This window comes from Cibotium barometz, chromosome 24 (assembly GCF_041138505.1).
Source record: "Cibotium barometz isolate CiBa-2024 chromosome 24, ASM4113850v1, whole genome shotgun sequence".
NCBI lineage: Eukaryota > Viridiplantae > Streptophyta > Polypodiopsida > Cyatheales > Cibotiaceae > Cibotium > Cibotium barometz.
Genome location: NC_141069.1, coordinates 32,837,830 through 32,862,246, shown reverse-complemented (window position 1 = coordinate 32,862,246; position 24,417 = coordinate 32,837,830). Strand labels below are relative to the sequence as shown.

Sequence of the window (24,417 nt, the reverse complement as noted above, 5' to 3'; positions counted from 1 at the left end):
TAAATTTAGTAAAGCAATAATTCAAATATTACCATTCGATAAAGATAGTTCAAGAAGAACCGTTCCAGACTCAAAAACCTGAATCAGACTTTGACCAAGATGTAATTCCTTCGTTAGTTTGAAGAAATGATGATGCAACTAGTTCCTGAATTTATTCTCAAATCACCCACCGAATCTGAAACTAAGTTGAGACCTTTGATTTTGATCTAAGGTTAAGAATTTAGAATTCGAGGAATTCTGCTTGAGAATCCAGTCCTGTGATCTAGATATCTTGGATACGGAATTAAGATATACTCATTGTATTAAAAAAGAAAATCAAAACTGAAAACTTGCATAGGAACCCTGTTTTCTTAAAAGACTGTCTTACGTCAAAATGCTCACGCGGGCTCATGCGGCAAAGCCTGCCCAGGTCTTGACCAGCCTTGGTACGGTTAAAATGGTGAGCTTCCGGTACGATGGACGAGGGCCGACGAAGCGGTCCCTGAGTGAAGTGCCAGGACACCTAAGGAGGATCCTGGAGGGTTCTGACCAGGAGATGCACCAGCTCGCGGTGCCGAGGACATCCATGCGTATGTCGAGGAAGATATTATATGATGGACCTATGTTTATTGTAATCTATCACTGGATCCCGTTGTTGACTCGCTAGTCTCAACGGAGAGTCCAGAATGATACTGTTTTGTGATAAACAAAGACTCAATGGAAATTTTGAAGTATGACATGTGTAACAGTAAATTGTCAATGTATTGTTTTATAGATTAAGTTTTAAAGAGGAGTGTGTGCATATCTGTTTTCTAAAGCTTTCTAAAGCTAAAGTTAAGAAAGGCAATTCAATTATGGGTGGGTGAGTACTTGTTGGTTCCACCGATTCCAGTGGTAGGGTGGTGGCTAAAAACCCATGGGCCGGATGGGGTTAGGGTGGAATCAGTGGAGTTTTAATAATCAAACTGAAAAATCTTAGGATTACGCTAGGATTCGAGTAGCTAGTCAATTCTCTGATAAAATTCTCAAATGAGTGGATCAACGGCTGTGCCTAATCTTGATTAGGAAAAAAGCGTTGATTTTACTAAAATGATCAAATTATATCAATGATAGTTTCCCTTCTATCTGGTTTTATCAGATGAAGGTTAGTTTAACACCTTGACCTCATTTAGAAAAATTTGTTAAATAAAACAAAAAATGGTGGAATCATTCCCGCTTTCTGGGCATGGGAAATTTTCCCGATTTCAGTTTTCGGAGTGACCACTAGCCTAGTCTCGTGCCCGGACATTCGAGGGCGAGGCCCCGAGTGAGAAACCTTGCCTTCTTGCAAGAGAGATTTACTTCCGCTTTTACCATCTGGGAATCCACCGGTGCGCAGAGGGGGCAGCGGGATCTCACAAATGTAAATCCAAATGATGATATGAGTGTGCAGAATGTTTTTTCAAAATAACTAAAAATAATGCTTAATCAAATAAACACAACCAAGAAATCTATACATAAGTATTTACCATGAACAAGAGCCCACCCAAGCTTTGATACCATATTAACAATCCTAAAATGGGATTGATCATGGTGAAGTACATAGATTAAGCAACATAATTAAGGTGGATTAAACCACACTAAAAACTCCATAAGAGAGAGAGAGAGAGAGAGAGAGAGAGAGAGAGAGATTGCACACTCTACACAAGTTCTATTGCACTCTTGCATTCACATGAACCATACAATGATATAGGCTTTCTAGGCTTATCCCACTTTACATGTCATCATCCATGTGGCACTCCCTTTTCCACTTCTTTTGGTCAACACTCACACACCATACAATATCATATGTGGCATTCTTATCTTGCCACAATATCTTGCACCTCTAGGGTGCTTTCCCATATACACACAACATTGCGATTACATCTCTCAACACCCACACTTGTTGACTTGATCAATTTCTTTGAGGAACTCGCATAGGTTTTTGTGGATGGTGTTGTGGAATACTTTTGTTTTTCCTTGGCCTTTGAGTGCTGCATTAAGAAAGAGGCTTTGGTGTCTGTCGAGGGACCCAAATGTGAATGGCACCTTTGTAGTAGCCTTGAGTTACAAGTAGATGCTTCTCCACCCACATCTTGATATCATTAAGATACCTTGATTTTAGTTGTCTTGGTGGAGTTTTCTTTTTGGTTGATGCAGAGGGTTTGGGGACCTCCTTCACATTGGTTGGCATCGAGGGTGTAGGTTTGAGACTCATGGGTATTTTTGATGATGATGATGAGGCTAGAGTCTCTTATGGAGTGGCTGTTGATGATGAGGCTTTCAAGCATGCAGTTGTCTCCTTTGGTGAGGTTTGTTGATGAAGAGGCATAGGCTCCGAGCTTTTCCTTGAGATCCTTGTTAGAGATAGATGGTTGCGTTGTGGGAACTTCTTCAGGAATAGTTGTTGATTTTGCAAGGTTTTGGAATCAAACTTTGTTGGTGAGGATGGGGCTGAAGGAGTAGATGCTCTAGCGGAGTTGGTTTGTTGATGCAAATATGGTAGGTGATTTTGTAGAGGGGCTTCTGTGGAAGAGGCTTGTAACCTTTTGCGTTCAGCATCATAGAAATCCATTAAAGCTAGATCTTCTTCCTTGTAGTATGGTGTTGTCAACCTTTTTTCGTTGACCATCATGATGGCTCTATCACTACCAAAGCATAGTGGTGCTTGGGTAGCAATAGTCCATTTATGCCCCAATATCAAATATGCTTCCAACACACAACCACAAAAAACATGCAAGTAAGGGGGTTAGTTTCAATATACATTGTATATTCAAAGTATCTCAAGGGTCATGAGATTGTGTTCTCGTGTTGGATATACAGTTGTTCTTGAGCTGTGGTGATTTTAATGGAAAGTTCCAATCTAACCAAAATCCTAGATATTTTTTGAGTAAGATGTGTTGGAAGTTCTAGCTCGTCCAAGGTCTCTTCCTCTCGTAAAGCAATTATACAATGCCTGCAGGAATGTTCTGTTGAGGTATCGAGCTCATCTAGTGAGGCGGTGGACACTGATGACCCGCTTAGGAGATAGGCCCCACACGCCACTGGCATGGTTGGTGAGATAATGGGTGATATGCAGCCAGTGGGATGATAGGCGGTGTGGTGACAGCCATTCTAGAGACTGGCATAGTTATAGTGCCAGCTCATTTAGTTGGGTTCACACTATAGAGAACCCTAGTATTATCTAGTTGGTTGAGTACCTTTTCATATTGGGTGTACTCTTATCTTTCTATATGGTGTGTTGAGTGTTGTGTGAAGAAGAAGAAGATTTTTAGCCTCTCACCTTGTGTGTTCTCTTTTAGGGTTTTGTGAGTGTGTGTGTGCTTGTTGCAAGAGCTCAATCTCTCTTCTCCCGTGCATCTTTTCATGGTATTAGAGCCTGGTTCATGCTAAGGGTTGAGCTGCAAACAAGAGAAGCACAGGAAGTGGTACGAGCGTAAGAGCTTCATCTACTCTTCCCTATTTGTGTTGGCGACTACACCCTTGTCGAGAGCTCTATGGGAGAGGCACCAGCAAACGATCTTTGATTGAGGAGCTTTCTTCTCGCGAGAGAATTTTTCAGGCCGAAAACGCGTTTTGGGTGCGTTAGGACCTCCGTTTTTTGAAAAGCAAGCGATTTCGAGCACTGCGGGTAAGTCATCGATTCTATGCAGAACTTTGTTTTAAGAACTACATGAAGACAGATTGGTTGTGTAGACATTGTGTATGCTGCAAGGAGATCAAACAATTTCCATCGTTGGGTGTATGTATGCACATTGAGGCCACTGGTTGTGACATTTGAGTGTAGTACAGTACTGTTGTAGAAAATACAGCAGTTTGTGCAGGATAAAACAGAGTGCTATTTCTGGTAAATTTGTGTGTCTGGCAAGATGTCAAATGATGGCATAAACCAGATTGTTGCTGAGAAGCTTGACAAGAACAACTTCCATGCTTGGAGGTTTAGGTTGATAAATTTCTTGATGGGAAAGGGTTACTAGGACTACATAGAAGGTGAGCATGAAGAGGCACCGGAGATACCGGAGATCAATCCAACTGCTGCAGATGTGAAAGAGTTCAAGGATTGGAACCAAGGAGCCAGAAAAGTTATGTATTGGCTCTTTATCAGTATACAGAACACCATGATTGGGCACATACAGGATGCCAAGTCCCCCAAGGAGGCGTGGGACACCTTGGTAAAACTCTATGAAACGAATACCAAGGCACGAAAGATACAGTTGAAGAATGAACTTCATACTATGGAGAAAAAGAGTATGTCTGTGAATGACTATGAATTGAAGATCAAGGGTATTGTGGAATGTCTGTGAATGACTATGAATTGAAGATCAAGGGTATTGTGGAATCCCTTACATCTGTTGGTGTTTTAGTAGATGATGATGATAAGGTTGAAGTCTGTCTATGTGGTCTCGGGCCACAATACAAGGTGTTCAAGACGTCTATTCAGACTCGGGAATGACTATGGGGTATGTCTGTGAATGACTATGAATTGAAGATCAAGGGTATTGTGGAATCCCTTACATCTATTGGTGTTTTAGTAGATGATGATGATAAGGTTGAAGTCTGTCTATGTGGTCTCGGGCCACAATACAAGGTGTTCAAGACGTCTATTCAGACTCGGGAAAACATTTCCAATTTCATAGATTTGGTGTCTATGTTGATTATAGAAGAGAAGAGCTTGGGTGAAGACCAACAGTCTTCACACAAAACAAAAACAGTTCAGAGCAATAGGTCTTCTACACAAGTTCAGGAAGAGGACAAGGTAGAGGAGGCCGTGGACGCAACCAAGGAGGTGGCTGAACAGGTAATCAAAATTATGGCCAGCAGCAACAACAACAACAATCCTAGAATTCACAACAATAACAACACGCAGGTGGAAGAGGCCATTTTAGAGGCAGGGGGAGTCAAAGAGGTCATGGAAATTGGCAAAGGCAGTATAATGATACACACGTGGATGCTTTTATTGTGGTGGTAAGCCTGGACATGTGCAGGCAGATTGTTATAGAAGCAGGCTGACATGCAAAATGGGAAATTGCAGTAAAACAACTATGCATCCTCGAGCAGAAAACAATGAGGATAATGAAAAGTTGTTTGTTATGTAGCATGTCGTTAATGCCATGTCTGAAAATGTTGAAGTAGCACATAAAGATGATATATGGTACGTTGATTCAGGTGCTTTGAACCACATGGCAAGTCATGGGTAGTGGTTCAAGGAGATGAAAAAACTTGAAAGACCAAGTTTTATGGAAACAGGGGATGACACTGCTCATCCAATTGCCCATGTTGTTGCAGATGTGCCATTGTCTATATGTAGGATGGCAAAGTGAAGTACCTTGTACATGTACTTCATGTTCCGAACATAACAAAGTACGTGGTTTCAGTTGGCCAGATGATTGAGCATGGTTTGCAGGTTCGCTTAAACCCTGATGGTGGTTGTTATGTTGAAGACTTTAAAGACAAGTGCAGGTTGGTTACAAGAGGCAACACATTGAATGTAAACATGCCTGAAGTGAGTGCTACGATGTTTGCAAATGGTTCAGGAATTGTTACAGACAGAGACATTTGGTATAAAAGAATTGGGCATGTGAATGTGCAGAGAATGAAGTCTATGCAGACTAAAGGAATTGTAACAGGGCTGCCAAAGTTTAAAGTTGAAGGTATGCATAAAATATGTGAAGCATGCCAATTTGGAAAGGAAACAAAGCATGTATTTCTTGATTCATAGCAGTCCTAGCAGTAGAAACTGAAAGGGATCTTGGCAAACCAAAAGCTCTTATTCTCTTGCATCTAAGATTTTGGAACCATAATCCAGAAAGAGGTTGGTAACCTTTGGGACTAATACCCACAATGTCACAAGTCTCTACTATTTCATCTGGTTTCACAATGGTCCTTAAGTCTCTTACCATTTCTTTGAGAGTAAGATCTATCAAATTTGTATTCTTTGGAGATTGAAGAATTCTGACCAGGTCTGCCTTGTTCATGGTTTCCATGAGAAGCTTGATTCTCTCCTCATTTCGATGGATATTAATACCTGAAATGTGAGAGACACATTTCTTTGCAAGGTGGAGTCTCCTCTTTTTTAGCCCCACTACTTTCAGACAACTCACTTATATTCTTTAAAGTTCTCTTCCTCTCTCTGAATCCTCCTGGGGTTTCTTTCAAGTTCACTAGTTTCTCTTTCAAAGAGTGGTTTACAACTTCTAGCTCTCGAATCTTATCATAAAGCTCTAAAATAGTTTTCTGAGATGTTAATAAAGTTTCTTTCAGTTGATGCATTTGGACTGAGCACATAGAAGATGCAAAATATAACTTCATACAGTAACCAAGCAGACCATCAAAACCATCTCCTACAAAGTGAATCAAGTCATGAACATTTACAAATGGAGGAGGTCTACTAGTTGAAGGATCATTGGGATAAATACTTCCATTCACCCACAAATCAATGTGTTTTCTTCCCTCTATTTATAGTCTGTTTGCCTCATCTTTGTCCAACAATGCTCGGTGTGATGAATACTTCTCCAAGATGAGTAGACCTGATCTATGTTAATAGTAAGTTTGTATCGCGTTCTCTTCATTGAGTAAAGAGTTAGCGATAGACATTACAGTATAATCCACTATGCAAGGGTATAACAAAAAGAATAGAAGAGAAGAAAAGAGAGAGAGAGAGAGAGAGAGAGAGAGAGAGAGAGAGAGAGAGAGAGAGAGAGAGCACTCAAATGATGATGAGAGGAAAAATGGACATGTTTTGGTGGGAATATTTGTACAATAGACATTTCAAAAGTTCAAATAACACTAAGAATAATGACTAAAAAGTACCTCTACAATAATTTAAGGAATGTTAGCATTTATTGTGTCCCGTCTCTTAAGTGCTCCAAAAGTACCTCTAAACGGCCAAATTTGGAGGTCTCATTCTACTAAAACCTCGGCTAATTAGTGTTTTAATCAAAACCTCGGCTAATTAGTGTTTTAATCAAAACCTTAAAGGGCCCTTTTTTTTCATTTTTGGCCCTAATTGAAAGAAAAACTATGTCTATGGCTATGCATAAGCATAGGATTGGCTATACATAGCCATCTCCATGTCTGGAATTCGCTATGCATAGACATTCCATGGCAGTTTCCCTTGCAACCTCCATGGCATGCCTATGCATAGCCAATCCTATACCAAAACAAAGCATAGATAAAAGTCTTGGGGGGCTGAGCTTGGTTATGGCTTCATTGTTATCTACATTTCATACCCACCTCCCCATCTTGGGGCACTTTGTATGTAAGAATAAGAATATAATAATAAATACTTTAGAGATACGATCCATACCTCAAAGAAAAAGAGCCATCCATACCTCAAAGAAAAGGAGTGAGTATAGAGAATTTTCCCTCCTATAAATACATACAAAAGAGACAAAAAACAAAGCTAAATCAACTTAAAAAGTAGAACATGGCAAAGAAAGGAAATAAGATCTGATCCTCCCAAAGTAAAGCTATGGCACTTTGTATGCCTATGCATAGCCAAGCCTACACATGTCCATGGCTATGCATAGCCAAGCCTATGCCAAAGAAAATCTATGGCTATGTCTATGCATAAACATAGGCTTGGCTATACATAGCCATGGCCATATAAATGCTATGATATGCATAGGAATGCCATGTAAATTGCCCTTTGAAACTGCCATGGCATGCCTATGCATAGCCAAGCCCATACCTAGACATGGCTATGCATATGCATACCCAAGCCCATACTTGGCCATGGCTATGGTGGATAGCCAAGCCTATTCCAAAGAAAAGAATAGAAAAAAATCTTTGCTTGGCATGGCTATGGCTTCATTTGTACCTCTAGTTCATACCCACCTCCCCATCTTGGGGCGCTTTATCTACAAGGATAAAATAATAATAACAAATAGTTTAGAGATAGAGTCAACACTTTGTATGCTTATGCATAGCCAAGTCCAAGTCCATACCTAGCCATGGTTATGCATATCCATTAGGGGAAGGTTGAGGTCTATAGGGGCCCTTTAAGCTGCCATATTATGATTTTAATGACTTTTTGTTAAAACGTTAAGTTTCTTTGACTCTAGATACCTTCTTGTTCTTCAAACTAGCTAGAAGTTTAATTTCAAAGTTTCCCACCAAAATTGAATTTGAAATCGAGCGAGCAAAACTATATCATGTGACATATCTATGGAAAGAGCTCGACGAGTAGATTCTGGATCTATAATCTCTGACAAATTTTGAGCTCATATGTAGAAGTTATGGACATCCGAAATTTCAAAAACTTTCCCCCTCACTTTTTGGAAATAAAAAGTACAAAAAGGTATCTTCTAAAGAATCTTTTGACCACATTTAATCACCCAACATTTTTGTATACATGGCATCACACGATCACATGGCATCTTAAAGGGCCCCTATAGACCTCAACCTTCCCTTAATGCCCAGGCCTACGCCAAAGCAAAGCATAGAAACACTCCACTGCTAGAGACATGGATGCACTCACATTAACATATTGAGTACCACATGAGACATATATATAACCAATTAGGTTTTGCACGTTTTGGTGAAAGAAATAGGGTTTCCCTACACCAAAACTCACAAGAAATCCATCAAAGCCAAGCTCTAACACCCCACTGCTAGAGGCATGGATGCACTCACATTAACACATTGAGTACCACATGTACAATGTCATATGGGAGAAGGAAACCATGGAAGCTTGCATGAAGCAAGAAGACGCTTAATCTTGATTAGTAAAGTGATTGATGCCTCATTAGGCTCATAGTAATTAACTTTTATACTTGAGCCCTTATTATACACTACCTTATTGTGTCCACCCTTGTGGCCTTGACCCTTAGCCGTGTGTCCACATCCATTATTAATGTCTCATGAGCTTTTTCCTATATGATAATACAAATGAAGAGTAACCACGTTACATAATCTCTCCCACATCTAGTTTGACTTATGTTTTGCCATGTTCAGGCCTTAATAAGGATATTCAAGAGTAAAGTCTAGCTACCCCATCTGTGGATAGAAAGCTTCTCAATCAAAAGTCTTTCAATCGAAGGTTATTTTTCAAAAAATAATTTTTATACATTATTCAAACCTATGGTCTAAGAGATAGCGAATATAAGTTTGAATTGTATATATTATCTAAACCTTTATTTATGAATTCTTAAAATTATAGGCTTGAATAACGTAAGTAAATTAATGTTTTTGAATGAAAATATTTTGGTCGGAAGACTTTCATTTAAAAAAAACATTGTACATTATTCAAACCTATACTTGAAGAACTCACAAATAAACTTGAATAAAACGTATGGAAAAAATTATAGACTTATATAATGGAACTTAGAACTATGAGAACTAGCATGATATTTATAATCCATAATAATAATAAATATATCTCTTTCCTTGCAAAAAATCTACCCACCTTAGGATTATCTTCATTTTACATGGTGCAAGTTTTTGTTTTTCCAAGAACTCGCTTGAAATCAAGGGGGGGGGGAAAGGATGTCCACAACATGGCTAGTATTTTTATGAAGACATAGAGTGGCTAAGCAGAACTACACTTTCTTTTACATAAGGTTTAAAGAAAGAGCTTCCTAGTTTGAGCTCCCTTTTTTATCATAATGCTACAAGTAAGGGTGGCTTGGTTCTAGCCACCACTTTTGAGGAAGATGGATTTCCTTTTATGGATAGTCACATATGATGGCTATCAATTTTTGTTTTCAAAGGGTGGATTTTGGCTGCCCTTTTTCTTGTAGTATTTCATAGATTTCATGTTATTTGTGAGTTATGAAGTATAACAAACACTTATTTCATTCTCAAGTTGTAGAATGTTATCTTTATATACGTGAGTCAGATCACCCATTTTCATGCTTGACTTTAGATCTATAAGATAATCAAGGTTGACATTATAGAATACTCATTACATTCTCTTTTTGACTATACACTTCTTCTTAATTTCTAATAGTTATAGTGTAAGGTAAATTAAGGGATTTTCCTTAGTTTTACCCTTGCATTTGGGTTTTTCTTTAGGAGTTTTGTGTGTGACTTGGTGCAATGTAGACTTCATTTATTTTCAACAAAGTTGGTGTTTAAATACAATGCCTTTGTGCCAATATAATGGTCCAATCGTATTAATATGTCTAGTATGAATCTCCAAAAATGATGCAAGTAACTTTTTAAACTTAAGAGGACAAGGCGACATAGAAAGTATTTACTCCAAAGTTTCCCTTGACATTGTGTATAAAATCTTTTTTCTATGTATTCTAAAAGTTTGAAAACCCTTTGAGGATAACAAAAGTATTCCATATTGTCGTTAGAAATATATAATTCATATATGGGTGTTTTTTAAAACTCTTTATTACAAAAGAATAACCATTGTCTTAAACTCTTCTAATATCTTATATTATTTAGCCTAAATAGAAAAAGATTCATAATACCAATTGGAACTTCATTTCATGTCCTCTTTTAAGTATCATTGGTTCTTACATAAATTTGTAATTTAAATACTACATAAAATTGCAACGTTAACCCTAGTGTATATTTTCTTAAATAGTGGTCCTTTATGACTAGTTCCTTTTTTATATGCTTGAGCTTGGTATTCAAGTGTAGGAAAGCTAGTAAATTCAAATACATATTTCAATGAGTAAATTCCATTCTATTGATGTGGTTAGATTGGGAATGGCATAAGTTTATAAACAAATAACAAAATTCAAGAACATGACTAGATCTTAGAAATATTTTATCATATGTACTGTAAATACATATTTCTCATGCAAAGCGAGTAAGATAGGATCAATAATTGAATTAAGGTTAAACTTCTACACTTAAATCTCCTCAAGATTTTAACATAATTTCTTCACTATGGAATGAAACCATGTATTTAAATGAGTTCTAATAATTGTTATTTCATCATTTTTTACCTTTTTAGTATGGCATTCATCATTCAAATTTTATATATAGGAGCGAGGCAACAATATGGAAGATATAAGTAATTGTTTAGCCCTTCAAAAGCAGCATATCAAGTCTACATCTCTTAACAAATAATGTGTATGATGGACCCCAAATCTATACTAAATAAACCATCCCATCCAACTCTAAGAGACATAGAGATCTAAAACATAAATTTCGTTGGTTTCATGAAGATTTTGAGACACATGGAACTTGTAATCTCTTCTTGGAACTTTTGGGATTGAAAAAGACTCCTCAAACAAAAAGTGGTGAGGTTCTTATCAAAAGCTCCTAGACTTCTTGACAATACCATTAGACAACCCTCTTTTTGTACTGAATGTGGTCTGTAGGGCAAGCACACGACTCATCATAATCAATTAATTAAAAGTTATGGATTTCTATCTACTTCAAATGTTTTTAAGGCTTGCAAGTAGGTTCTCATTCACAACTTATACAAGATGCCCACTAGAATCTTTAAAAGGCTTACTTAGGGTTTGTTGTTTTTTGATGCAAAAACATGCAAAATGTGGTCTTTTAGGTTGATAATAACTGAAAGAAAGATGTATGATATATTTTAGTATTGTATGTGGTAGTATTGTTTCTTGTTGCATTAATAAGTCAAAGAATGGTAATAAATTTCATCTAAAAAACAAGATACATAAAAAATTAACTTTGCAAAATGAGTTGCTCGAGTTTCTTGTAAGCTATTAGCTTGATCAAAAGCTCAAATGATCAAACATTTATTCAAACAAAGAGGTGAAATGGAGATAGTTATTACTTACTTTAATCATTGAACTTCAGCATGCATCTTTAAAATTTTGCAAATCCTTAGAGTAGAGATAGGTTAAATAAAGTATGGCTTAGTAAGGTTGATGTATGAAGAATTATTATCCTATACATGTACAAGGCCAAGATTTGACATGGAAAAAACCACTATAATCCTACATCTCCCAAAGTGATAATAATTACACCGACAAAGCAAAGCGTATAAATTACACAGAGCAGAGCTTATCTACTCAAACAAAGTATGCTTTACGTCCCAAGACGGGCTGTATGTTTTCACCTTTGAATTCTAGCATGGAATAGGCTAGACCGCACCAAAAAACTTCCCACATAGCTTGTTTGGCATTCCGCCCACCTCCTCCATCTTGGTCATCTTCGTCTTCCGGGATTGCCACAGAGAGGTGAAGGTGGACAGAATGCCAGTAAACTTTGTGACTAATTTTTTGGAACAATCTAATCTATAGAAACTTCTCAGAGTAGAAATGCATAGGCGCAGGTCCGGGAGAGAGACGAAGGGGGGGGGAGAGAGAGAGAGCGAGAGAGAAGGTAGTACACAGCAGGGAGAGAGAGAGAGAGAGAGAGAGCGAGAGAGAGAGAGAGAGAGAGAGAGAGAGAGAAGCTTAAAAGAATAGAGGCTGAGGAAAGATGATAGCTGAATGAAAGAAGCAGTTGCTGTGGTTCATGAGAGCTGGACCCTCATTTATAAAGACGGAGAGGAGGTCATGAGGACTTCATCAACTTTCAGAAGCTCAATTCAGAGCTATGGTGTATTAAGTGTTGATGCAATTGATCAGAGGGAAGACTACAATTATGTACGCAAGAACCCACCCTTGAGAAAAAAAAACCTGCAACAAAGGGTGCTCTTTCGGAAGCAGAGGGAATCAATCCGGACATGCAGAAAAGCTGGAGTTGGTCGAAAGCCTCACCTACCCACAGGGCGTATAGCATAATGTGGCATGAGCGGCACCCAAGGAAGGACGTGGGCACTCAGAATTATATGCGATATTTGGGCCACGGGATCGATCGCGCGGCGGACATGATGACTGAAATCAGCTTGCCAGAGCTCCAGCCTGTTGTTGCTGTTTGTACCATTTCACCCACCAACATGAGTGTGGGGCAAAGGCTGCCACCCGGACAGTTGCACGACAAAACGTTAAGGTTTTTCTAAGCGCCTGCACTACCCAAATGCCTTTAATCACTCCCTGACACCTTGTACTGCTATTACTGACCGTTCCTCATTATACAACTCTCTGTATGTGGGCATGTCCCCCACAAGGTAGTCGAGCTCAATGTGCAGAGCAGAACCGTTCAAAGCCAGATTTAGAGCGGCAAGCACTTGTAAACTCCAGCTCTAACACTCGCTTTTCTTCTCTCTCTCTCTCTCTCTCTCTCTCTCTCTCTCCCTCTCTCTCTTTTTCTTTTCTGACCTTTTCTCGATAAAGATACTATCTATCACATAAGGCTGCCTATGTCTATGTGCATACTTTGGACTGCTTATTGGTGGCTATTAGGTCCCCAATAGCTTCAGGCTAAAGCATTAATATTTAGTACCCTCTTAAAAATTACATTGAGTTGTCTTAATAAGCAACTCTCACTAATAGGTTCCCAATAACTTCAGCTAAAGCATCAATATTCAGTAACCTCTTAAAAATTACCTTGAGTCGCCTTTCACAATCTGCTCTTATTCAGTGCATTGCAAAGACCAAATTGTTTTGAGCTTCCCACATGTTGCCAATAGTCCATTGCCAGACCTCAATTAATACAAGATCTATTTTCCTAGTGGTATCACCCACCAATAATGCTTGTTTCTAATTAAAGACATCAATTTTTTGATACCTTTCCAAAGAGAGTTGATCACACATTTCTAGAAAATATGAAAGATAACTTTTGGAGCTTTCTTGGAAAAAGGGAAGACATGGTTAATGTTTGTCCATTTCTATATATGATCTCTTGGGAAGGAGTAGTTTGAAGTGAAGTAGCCTCCATATATAGAAAGTACCCATTCTTTGAGAATAATGAGTGTCTTTGAACAACCATTTTTGCCTAAGATTTTAAATCCATTTTCTCTCTCCTCCTTTCTCATTTTAAAATCCATTTTCTCTCTCCTCCTTTCTCATTTTTAAATCCATTTTCTCTCTCCTCCTTTCTCATTAAGTCTCCTTTCACTAATTTTTTATTTTGACAAGTGGTTCTTAGTTTTGCATTATATGTTATACAAGTATTCATTTATATGTGAATAGAACATTCGATATTTGTGCAAGACTTTGAATCCATTTTCTCTCTCCTCTCTTCTAATTAAGGATCCATTCACTAGTTTTTTATTTTGATGACAAGTGGATCTATGTTACATTACACATTATACGAGTATTTATTTATATGCAAATATAACATCTGAATAACATGTTTGGATAATTTTAATTTATAAACTTGTAAGATTATGATTAAATTTATGAGCCTTGGAAAAAAATAGTTATTATATTTTAGAATTTTTATTAATTTAGAGTTTTTTTATATAAAGTTAAGGTAAAGTTAACATGAAAGATAAATATTATAAAAGAAGTTCAAAGAAATTGTTAAAAAAAACTAAGATTTTTCCCTAGTTAGAATATACTAGAAGTAATTTAACATGTGTTGGAAGCTTGCTTCTAGTTAGAATATACTAGAAGTAATTTAACATGTGTTGGAAGCTTGCTTTACACACTTGTCAAGCTACTTACGATAGGGTAAAAAGAACCAATGTCAAATTGGAATTTTACTTGCATTGGAACCTCTATTTTTTATTCAAAGGACTGTTTTACACCAGAATGTTGGAGGAAGCATCTGGCTTATGTTTTTCTAAGAGGAGGTTCATTGGAACAGCTGGCGAGGAGTCGTTAAGGGATGTCGCTCGTGGCAAAGCCTGCCAAGGTCTTGACCAGCCTCGGTACGGTTAAAATGGTGCGCTTCCGGTACGATGGGCGAGGACGGACGAAGCGGTCCCTGAGTGAAGTGCTAGGATACCTAAGGAGGATCCTAGAGGGTTTTGACCAGGCGATGCACGGGCTCGTGGTTGCTAGGACACCCATGCGTATGTCAAGGAAGATTTCGGATGGACTAAAAGGAAAGATTTTTGGGAACCAAATTTTGATACTAGATCTCGTTGGTTGGCCAACTGGTCTTTAATGGAGAGTCTAGAAGATATTATTGTAATACAATGGACTCGAAATTTTAAAAAATGATGATCAGAAATATTATGATTTCTATTGAAGGATTGTTTTAAAGCCAATCAAATCTATTATAAATGGTAATTTCATATTGGGTGTGTACGTGGTATGCCTACTTTAATTTTTGCATGAATCGCTGGCTAGGGGGCATGGGAACTCTTTTCCTCGTTTGGTACCCGGGCAAAAACACAACCAAATCTTTATAAAGGAATCCCACCAATACAGTGGTCGAAGATCGTGAGAAACAACTAGATACGATTAGTTACGTTAATTAGTTTAAATCCTCAGAAGACTTTCTTCTATGGGAGGGGATAAACGGCCGTGCCTCGTAAATGAGGAAAAAAGCGATGATTCCATGGACCAAGTGCAGTCACTTCTTGATCTGACCATGTGACTTCAGGTTTGGTCAGATCAGTTTAACTAGTTAACTAGTTAAGACTTTGACTCATCAAAGTAATTCCCCGTTATTAGAAGATTTTCCCATGGAGGAATCGCCCGTGCCTTTTGGGCGAGGGGAGTCTTCCGGGCCCGGTCTCGAAGGGACCGCCCAGTCTAGCCTCTCATCCCCTGGACATTCACCGGCGAGGCCCCGAGTGTGGATCCCCGCCCCGCGCAGGAGGCCGGCATTGCTTCCGCCGCCCGGCAGGGCACCGCCGGAGGGGGGGCAGGGACCTCATAGCTAGTATGAGAGCTTTGTTGAAAACTAATAAGGATAAATGAATTCTTATCAGAAATTGAAAAAAAACTCAGAAAAAGCATTTTTCATAATGTATTTTCATTCTGCAAGTCTCATTAATAAAGCATTTTAATCAAAGAATTTTTTTTTAGATGGAAGTTCCATACTTATCTAGCATTCCCGACCTCACCAAGTCACACAAGACATGACTGCGTTCACCTTCGAGCATTTCATCTCTTCCCCTACAACTCGAACATGCCAAGTTAGACTCGTACGCCATTTCGAGGATTTATATTTTCCTGACCCAATGGGAGAGACGACGGCGTAAGTGGTTTGGAGGGCAGTATGTCCACGCCTCTTGCGAGACCGGCGTGCAATGCTGAGGTAGAACCTCTCATTGGCCATGATTCTAATCAAGCTGAAAGTGGTACATGGTGTCATTCTATATTATTAAATGCCTCGGAATTTCAAACTTTCATGCCAAATCTATAGACTCCTTAGTCGCTTTATTCCTAAGGAGAAGATAATAGCTCCCTTAGCAGTAAGTGAACATTTGTATCAGGGCATGGCTATGGCCCAGTACCGCCATCTTATGCATCTCCCGAGGAGATTTTGATTTCTGGAGCTGATCTACTCTATGTACATATTGCAACTTTTATATAAATAAAGAAATGTTTTCTGGTGTGGGATCCCACTGCCCCCTCTGCGCACCGGATTCCAGATTGCTGGTAGCAAAAGCAGCTCCCTCTTGCGTTGGCTAGGGTTTCCCACTTGGGGCCTTGCCCTCGAATGTCCGGGCACAAGACTAAGTTGGTGGTCATTCCAAAAACCGAAACCGGGAAAATTTCCCATGTCCGAAAATGGGGACGATTCCACCATTTTGAATTTCTTAACAAATTTTTCTAACGAGGTTAAGATACTAAACTAACCTTCATCTGAATAAACCAGATAGAAGGGAAACTATTACAGACTTGACTTGAAGGAATCAATGCTTTTTTCCTAGTTGAATCAGGCACAGCCGTTGATCTATTCATTTGAGAAGTCTTCAGGTTATTATTTAACTATTCGAGTTCTAAGCGTATTACTATTGATCAATTTTATTATTAAAACTCTACTGATTCCAGCCTGCCCCATCCGGCCCATGGGTTAGCCACTGCCCAACCACTGGAATTGGTAAAACCAAACAAGTACTCACCCATCCATAATTGAATGCCTTTCTTAACTTTTGCTTTAGAATACAGATACGCACACACTCTTCTTTAAACTTAAATTTATAAAACAATCCATTGACAAACAATTATTGATTACAGATGTCATAACTCAAAATTTCCATTCAATCCTTGTTTCTCACAAAACAGTATCAGTCTGGACTCTCCGTTGAGACCAGTAGGTCAGCAACCAGATCCAGTAAAAGATTACAATAATTTTCTCGTCATCATACATATATATATCTTCCACGACATACACATGGGTGTCCTAAGCACCGCGAGCCCATGCATCGCCTGGTCAGAATCCTCTAGGATCCTCCTTAGGTGTCCTCGCACTTCACTCATCAGGGACTGCTTCGTCGGCCCTCACCCATCGTACTGGAAGCACACCATTTTACACCATACCCAGGCTCGTCAAGACCTGGGCAAGTTTTTGTCGTGTGAATCGTCCTCTTTGAACACTCCCCGCTAGTTGTTGCAACCGAAATTCCCTTAGAAAACACATATACCAAATGCTCCCTCCAGCATTCTGGCGTAAGACAATCCTTTAAGAAAATAGGGTTTCTATGCAAGTTTTTTCGTTTTGATTTTCTTTTGAATACAATGAGTATATCTTAATTCCATATCCCAAGACTTCTAGATCACAGGTCTGGATTCCCAAGCAGAATTCCTCGAATTCTAAATTCTTGATCCTCAGATCAAAATCAAAGGTCTCAACTTAGTTTCAGATTCGGTGGGTGATTTGAGTGTAGATTACTGAACTGGTCACATCATCTTTTCTTGAAACTGACAAAGGAGTTACGTCTTGGTCATAGTCGTATTTAAGAATAGTTCCACCTGAACTATCTTTCTCGAAGGTTAATATTTCAATTACTACTTTACTAAATTTCATTCATTGAGTATTTTGCTTAACTGAATTCAAAACTAGTCAACAAATTCCTATGAGGAATAAATTAATCATTTATCTAAAATTTTGACTTCGATAGTTTTTCTGAATTTTCTCATTACCATCCTAGAGAATATGAAACGGTATAATTTTCCTTCGCTGAGTATTTACTTATTCATTTTACAATATTCATGGGATTTAAACATAGGATTAAAGAGAACTCTTATTTTGATATAAAAATTCTGTATGCATCTATTTATGCCTAAAATCCAACTTCTATTATGTATGCATCTATTTATGCATAAAATCCAACTTCTATTGAAATAACACTTTTATATAAAAGAAAAATCCTTTTATGCATCTATTTATGCATTAAAAAATCAATTTTGATGAAAGTAACACTTTTATAGTAAAAAAAAATCTTTTATGCATAAAAATCAATATTGGTAAAAGCAACACTTTTGCAATTTAAAAAAAACACTTTTATGCATCATTTTATGTAGAAAAATCAATATTGATGAAGTTAACACTTTTATAATAAAAAAAATTCTTTTATGCATCATTTTATGCATAAAAATCAATATTGATGAAAGTAACACTTTTATAATTAAAAAAATTCTTTTATGCATCATTTTATGCATAAAAATCAATATTGATAAAAGTAGCACTTTTATTAAAAAATCTTTTATGCACCTATTTATGCATAAAAATCAATATTGATGGAAGTAACACTTTTATAATAAAATAAATTCTTTTATGCATCTATTTATGCATAAAAAATCAATATTGATGAGAGTAACACTTTTATAATTAAAAAAAATACTTTTATGCATCTATTTATGCATAAAAATCAATATTGATGAAAGTAACACTTTTATAATAAAAAAAATCTTTTATGCATCTATTTATGCATAAAAATCAATATTGATGAAAGTAACACTTTTATAATAAAAAAATAATCAATATGCATCTTTCTATGCATAGAATTTAAATCTAATGAAAATCACTCTTTTATAATAATAATAAAAAAATAATCAATATACATCTTTCGATGCATAGAGTTTAAATCTAATGAAAATCACTCTTTTATTTAAAAAAAATCAATATGCATCTTTCTATGCATAGAATTTAATTTTAATGGAAATAACACTTTTATAATAAAAATATTTCTACTATGCATTTTTCTATGCCTAGAATAAAAATAACCCTTTTAGAATACACAAACGATAAGGATTACTCTTTTTGAATGATAAAAGATAAAACTTATTTCACAAAATTTAAGAAAATTTTACCATATCCTCCTTTGTATGGCTGACCATTTTTCAAATTTTCCTAACCTTAAATTACTTAAAAATTATCCCCAAATGGTTTAAAGCATTCTAAACTAATCAAATTCCACTTTTAAAAGAGAAACAATATGAAAAGTTTAATTCTAACAATTTGATTGCTTAACTAGGATAAAGAATGGTTGAATTTAGGAATGAAGAGAGGGGGAAAGCCTTTCCAACAAGGCATAGCATCAATTTATCATTTTAAAGATAACAAAAATTAAAAAACCATTAAAAGAATAAAGAAAAAGAAGGATTTCTAACTTACATGAATTTTCGAGAGCTTTCCTTTGGCTTGATGGTTTGAGGGATCTACTCTTGTTTGCAACAAGAGTGGCCCCCCACCAATTCTTTAGAAGAGGGAATGGTCAAAAACTAATGAATTATTAATAAATTCACAGTTTTTGGCTCTGGTGGAGACGAGTAGAGTAACAGTGCATAAAACACTATTAAGCTTCAACAAAGGGGGAGGCTTCTATTTATAGGAAAAAGTGAGCTTCTAACCAAGCAAACTGATTCTAGAATTTTCCAGATCAGCTTGGTCAATTTTTACCTTTTTTGGGTCAATTTAGCTTACTTTTTGGAACTAGACTTGAGTTAGAAGAGAGGAGAGATGAAATATCTCAATTTTTGGGAATTTAAAACTCCACCACACATGTGAAATAGGCGCCTCCTTCATGAGGGGGAATCCCCACTCCAAGGTGTCGAAAATTTATTTTTTTAGTATTTTCTTTGGTCCTTAGTCCACTCTTCATCTTATGTGAGTATTTACTCATTTTTGGGAGGATTTTCTTTATTTCTTCTATTTATCTTCTCCACACATTTGGATGAATCTAATTGGCCCCTCAAACCTTAATTTAAAATTTTTTAAAAATCTGGACCCCTAGGATAAGGCCTTTTGAACAGATTATAATTGATTTCTAATGCACCTTCTGAAAATATTTTTGAACTTCTATTTCAGGGGAATTTATTTTAATAAGAAGAGATATTTTGGCTTTTCTGCTGAGTGGATTTGCTACCACATTTTCTTTGCCTAGGCGGTACTTGATTTCAAAATCAAATTCCTGGAGGGTCTCCATCCATCGTCTTTGGCGCATGTTGAGATCCTTCTGAGTGAAGATCCACTTTAAGCTCTGATGATCTATCATCAAAGTGAATCTTTGACCTAGTAGGTAATGTCTCCACAACTTCAGGGCATATACTACTGAATGAAAGTAGTTCCAGGTCGTGGACAGCATAATTCCTCTCATGCGTTCTGAGTTTTTGGAATCCATAGGCCACTGCATGACCTTCCTGCATGAGTGCACCTCCCAGGGCAAAACCAATGGCATCAACTACTACCTCAAAGGGTAGAGAGAAATCTGGCAGCTTTAGAATGGGATTGGTTACCAAGGCGGTCTTCAGCTTATTAAAAGCACTCTAGCACCTGGCAGACCATTGAAACGAAATATTCTTCTTGAGAAGATTAGTCAAGGGGGAAGCTATGAGAGCATACTTTGGTATAAAATTTCTATACCAACCAGTCAATCCCAAGAATCCTCTGACTTCTTTCACTGTCTTTGGTTCAGGCCAATCTATGACTGCTTGGACTTTAGCGGAGTCTAGAGAAATTGCATCTTTGGATACCAGAAAGCCCAAGTATTCAACATGGTCGGCAAAGAAAGTGCATTTGCTCTTTTTTGCAAAGAGTTGGTGCTTCCTTAGGATCTCAAGAACTCTTCTGACATGAGCTTCATGGTCAGCTGCATTCTTTGAGTAAATCAAAATATCATCAAAGAAAACAAGAACAAAATCATCCAAGTATTCTCTGAGAATGTCTTGTTCCAGAATTGTTCATCACCTCTTATAAGGAGATTCGAGGATTTAAAGGCCCAGATTTGAGGATTGAATTGAAAAAAGATGTAAAAATAGTTAGGCAGAAGCTACGCAGGATGGGACGAGAACAAATGCAGGCCCTGAGAGAGGAAGTTGATAAGTTGTTGAGTGCAGGTTTCATTACACAAGTGGACACAGCTAAGTGGGTAAGTCCTATAGTGGTGAGTCCAAAGAAAGATGGTAGGTGGCATATATGTGTGGATTTCAGGCCCTTGAATACTATTACAAAAAAGGATCCTTACCCCGGGCCTACCTTTTTTGGATGAGATCTTGGATACCGTGGCTGGATATGAAAGGTACAGTGTTTGTGATGGGTATTCATGCTATTTTCAGTTAAAGATTGCAGAAGAAGATCAGCGCAAGACGACTGTGTTTCTGCTACAAAGTCCTTCCTTTTGGATTGACGAATGGGCCAGCCTACTATCAGAAAAGGGTAAATTGGGTATTATCTCCTTTTTTGGGCAAGTTTGTCAATTGATGATTTTTGTATATACAGCTCCAGGCAAGAGCATTGTGATAGGATGGCTACAGTTTTTCAGCGTTATGATGAGTGTGGTGGTCAATTAAATCCAAAAAAGTGTTTTTTGGCTCAACCGAGGGTGAAGCTCTTGGGCCATGTTATTTCAGAGAATGGTATTGATCCAGATCCTGATAAAGTCAAGTTTCTTCTTCTTCTTCCTACACCCAAGAATACAAAGCAATTGACTACTTTTGTGGAAAAGGTGAAGTATATGGCTCGATTTATCTCTCTATCTTCACAGTTGTTATATCCTTTGCAACAGGCAGCAAGGCATGATCCTTTACATTGGTCGGAGGAGTGTGAGGTAGTTTTTCAAAAAGTGAAAGAGGTGTTGGGTGCTATTCCTACAATGCAGGCGCCTAACTGGGATGCAATTGGAGCTATGTTGTTACAGAAGGGGAAAGAATCACATTATATGCAACCAGTCTACTGTGCTAGCAGAGTAAAACTTGCTAGAGAAAGGTTATTATCAGAGGTGGAACTTGTTATGGTTAGTGTGATGTATGCATGTAGGCGGTTCCGCCACTACTTGTTGCCTCACCCTTTGTGTTTTTGACGAGTTACACTTTTTTACCTCAGTTGATAAATGGCACAAATTTATCTAAGGTTATGATGAAGTGGGTGATTGAGTTGCAGGAGTTTACTTTCTCATTCTTGGTGGAAGAGAGTACCAGGGCTACCTTAGCTGATTTATTGACATATAAGGAGAGTCCTCTTCTTATAAAGGAGGAGACCATCAAGAAGCTAGTTGAGGATGCGGTTGAGTTGGTGAATGCACACATATTATATTTTGATGGTTCCTATAGGAAAAGCCATGATGCAGCTTCAGGAGGTTTGGTGCTTTATGATCCACAGGGTTGCCTTGTTTTTAAGAAGGGTGTTAAGGTGGATGCACATAGCAACAATGAAGCGGAGTATCTGACTTTGGAAGTGGGATTGCAAATATGTTTGAAGCATGGTATACATAGGATTCGCATTCGAGGTGATGCATTGCTTGTTGTAAAATAGGTGTTGGGAGTTTGGAAGTCAAAGAATGTTTTACTCAAAGAAATGTGTTTCAAGATTAAAAGCTTGTTGAAGGAATTTGAAGCTTGGAGTCTTAAATAAGCATGTGGATCGAGGTCATAATGAGGAGGCTCATGAAGCAGCCCAGGGAATGATTGGTGAAGTTTTTGTTCTTAAAGCTCATGCACCATTTTATTGTGGCAGGGAGAATTTACAGGATGTTGAGAAGTTTTTGTTAACAGGGATGATTCCTAGTGGTATTGAAAAATCAAAAAAATATGGTTTCATCAGGAAAGCTGCAAGGTATGTGATGGTTGGTGATGCTTTGTATTTGAGGGGAATTGACTTAATAATGCGACGGGTACCTTGGAAGGAAGAAATCTACAAAATTCTTAAGGAAAACCATGAAGGAGCATGCGGTGGACATTTTGCCTCTCGAAGATTACTTTGCATAAAGTATTGCAGGAAGGTTATGTATGGCCAAGCGTACATAAGGATGTTAATCATTGGTGCAGGTCATGCAAACAATGCCAAGCTCATAGTAGACGGATATTAAGGCCTGAAATAAGGAAGACAATTCTTGCTTATGATGTTTTTGAAAAATGGGGTATTGATGCTGTGGGACCATTGCCTATTACCAGAGCCGAGGGAAGTGCTACATTTTGACTGCAGTTGATTACCTTTCTAGATGGGCGGAAGCAAAGGTAGTGAAACAAATTACTGCTAAGGAAGTGGCGAAGTTTGTATATCAGGATATTTGTTGTAAGTTTGGTGTGCCATTGGAATTGCTTTCTGATCAGGGTCCAAGCTTCAAGGCAGAGCTTATGGACTATTTGTGTACAAAGATGAAGATCACAGTTTTACCACACCTTACTATCCACAGTGTAATGGCTTGAATGAGCGTTTCAATGGTGAATTGATTAAGATTTTATCTAAGGTGACGGAGCGACAAGGCAAGAATTGGGATCTGGAATTGCCTGTTGCCTTGTGGGCATACATGATAGCGATTAAAACTGGTACTGGTTTCACTCCGTTTCATCTTGTTTATGGGAAAGAAGCTTTATTGCCTATTGAGGTGGAGATACCGGCTATTAAAATGTTGGAAAAGCTTTTGGAAGAGCCTAAAGATGCCCTTAAAGAGCGGTTGTTATATTTACAAGAAGCACAGCTGAATAGGGATAATGCTTTGAAGCATTATGAGGATATGCAGACAAGGACATTGGAGAAGATCAACAAGAAAATTAAAAGCAAAGGAATTATGAAGGATGACTTGGTATTACGTTATAATAGCAGGTTGGACAATTCCTTTCATAAGAAGTTTCAAGTTAAGTGGGAGGGACCTTTCTTGGTGATGCAAGGATTTGCAAATGGTACCTATCAATTGGCAGATTTAGATGGAACTTTGCATGCTTCCAGGGTAAATGGATATAGGCTGAAGAAGTATTATGCACGTTTGATGGTGATTGTATAGGATGTAGTGTTAGAAGATGTGATTTCCAATGAAGGGCAGTCTTTGGATATGGATTTAGGTCTTGAAATGCTTTTTACTACTGATCATGAATGATTTAGCAGGCTGGGGGTTGGGCAAAGTATGTCAGGCAAAATTTTGTACTACTGATCATGAATGATTCAGCAGGCTGGGGGTTGGGCAAAGTATGTTAGGTAAAATTTTGTAAAGGTGTTTTGAGTCCGTGTACATATAGGATGCATGGTATGCAATAAAAATTTGCCCTGAATGCCCTGGCAAATGTACAGACTGAATGGCTTGCAGTGAGTTAGTACATGCATTTTTCTTTGGAGCAGGTGCTTGAGACTTGAAGTTTTTATTGTATGAGCTTTCTAATTGCCAAGAGGGTGTCTTGGATGTGCACAAACAAGAGGTGGAAGAACATGAGGATGTCAATGATTGGGGCTTTGATGAGCCTCTGGTGGAGATAGATGTACATATGCTGGTTTACGTGGAGAGAGCCCAATCTAGACTGTAAATACTACAATCTACAAGGG

General features: G+C 37.8%; 1 protein-coding gene across 1 annotated transcript in view; it reads right to left on the bottom strand.

Annotated features, from left to right (window-relative positions):
- Nucleotides 1-12,907: 12,907 nt before the first annotated feature.
- Nucleotides 12,908-24,417, bottom strand: part of LOC147625201 (uncharacterized) — a 46,634-nt gene continuing 35,124 nt past the window's right edge. The window contains exon 3 of the mRNA XM_086817956.1: nucleotides 12,908-12,997. Coding sequence (XP_086674082.1) covers nucleotides 12,908-12,997 — 90 coding nt within the window. The remainder of the gene's footprint in view (nucleotides 12,998-24,417) is intronic.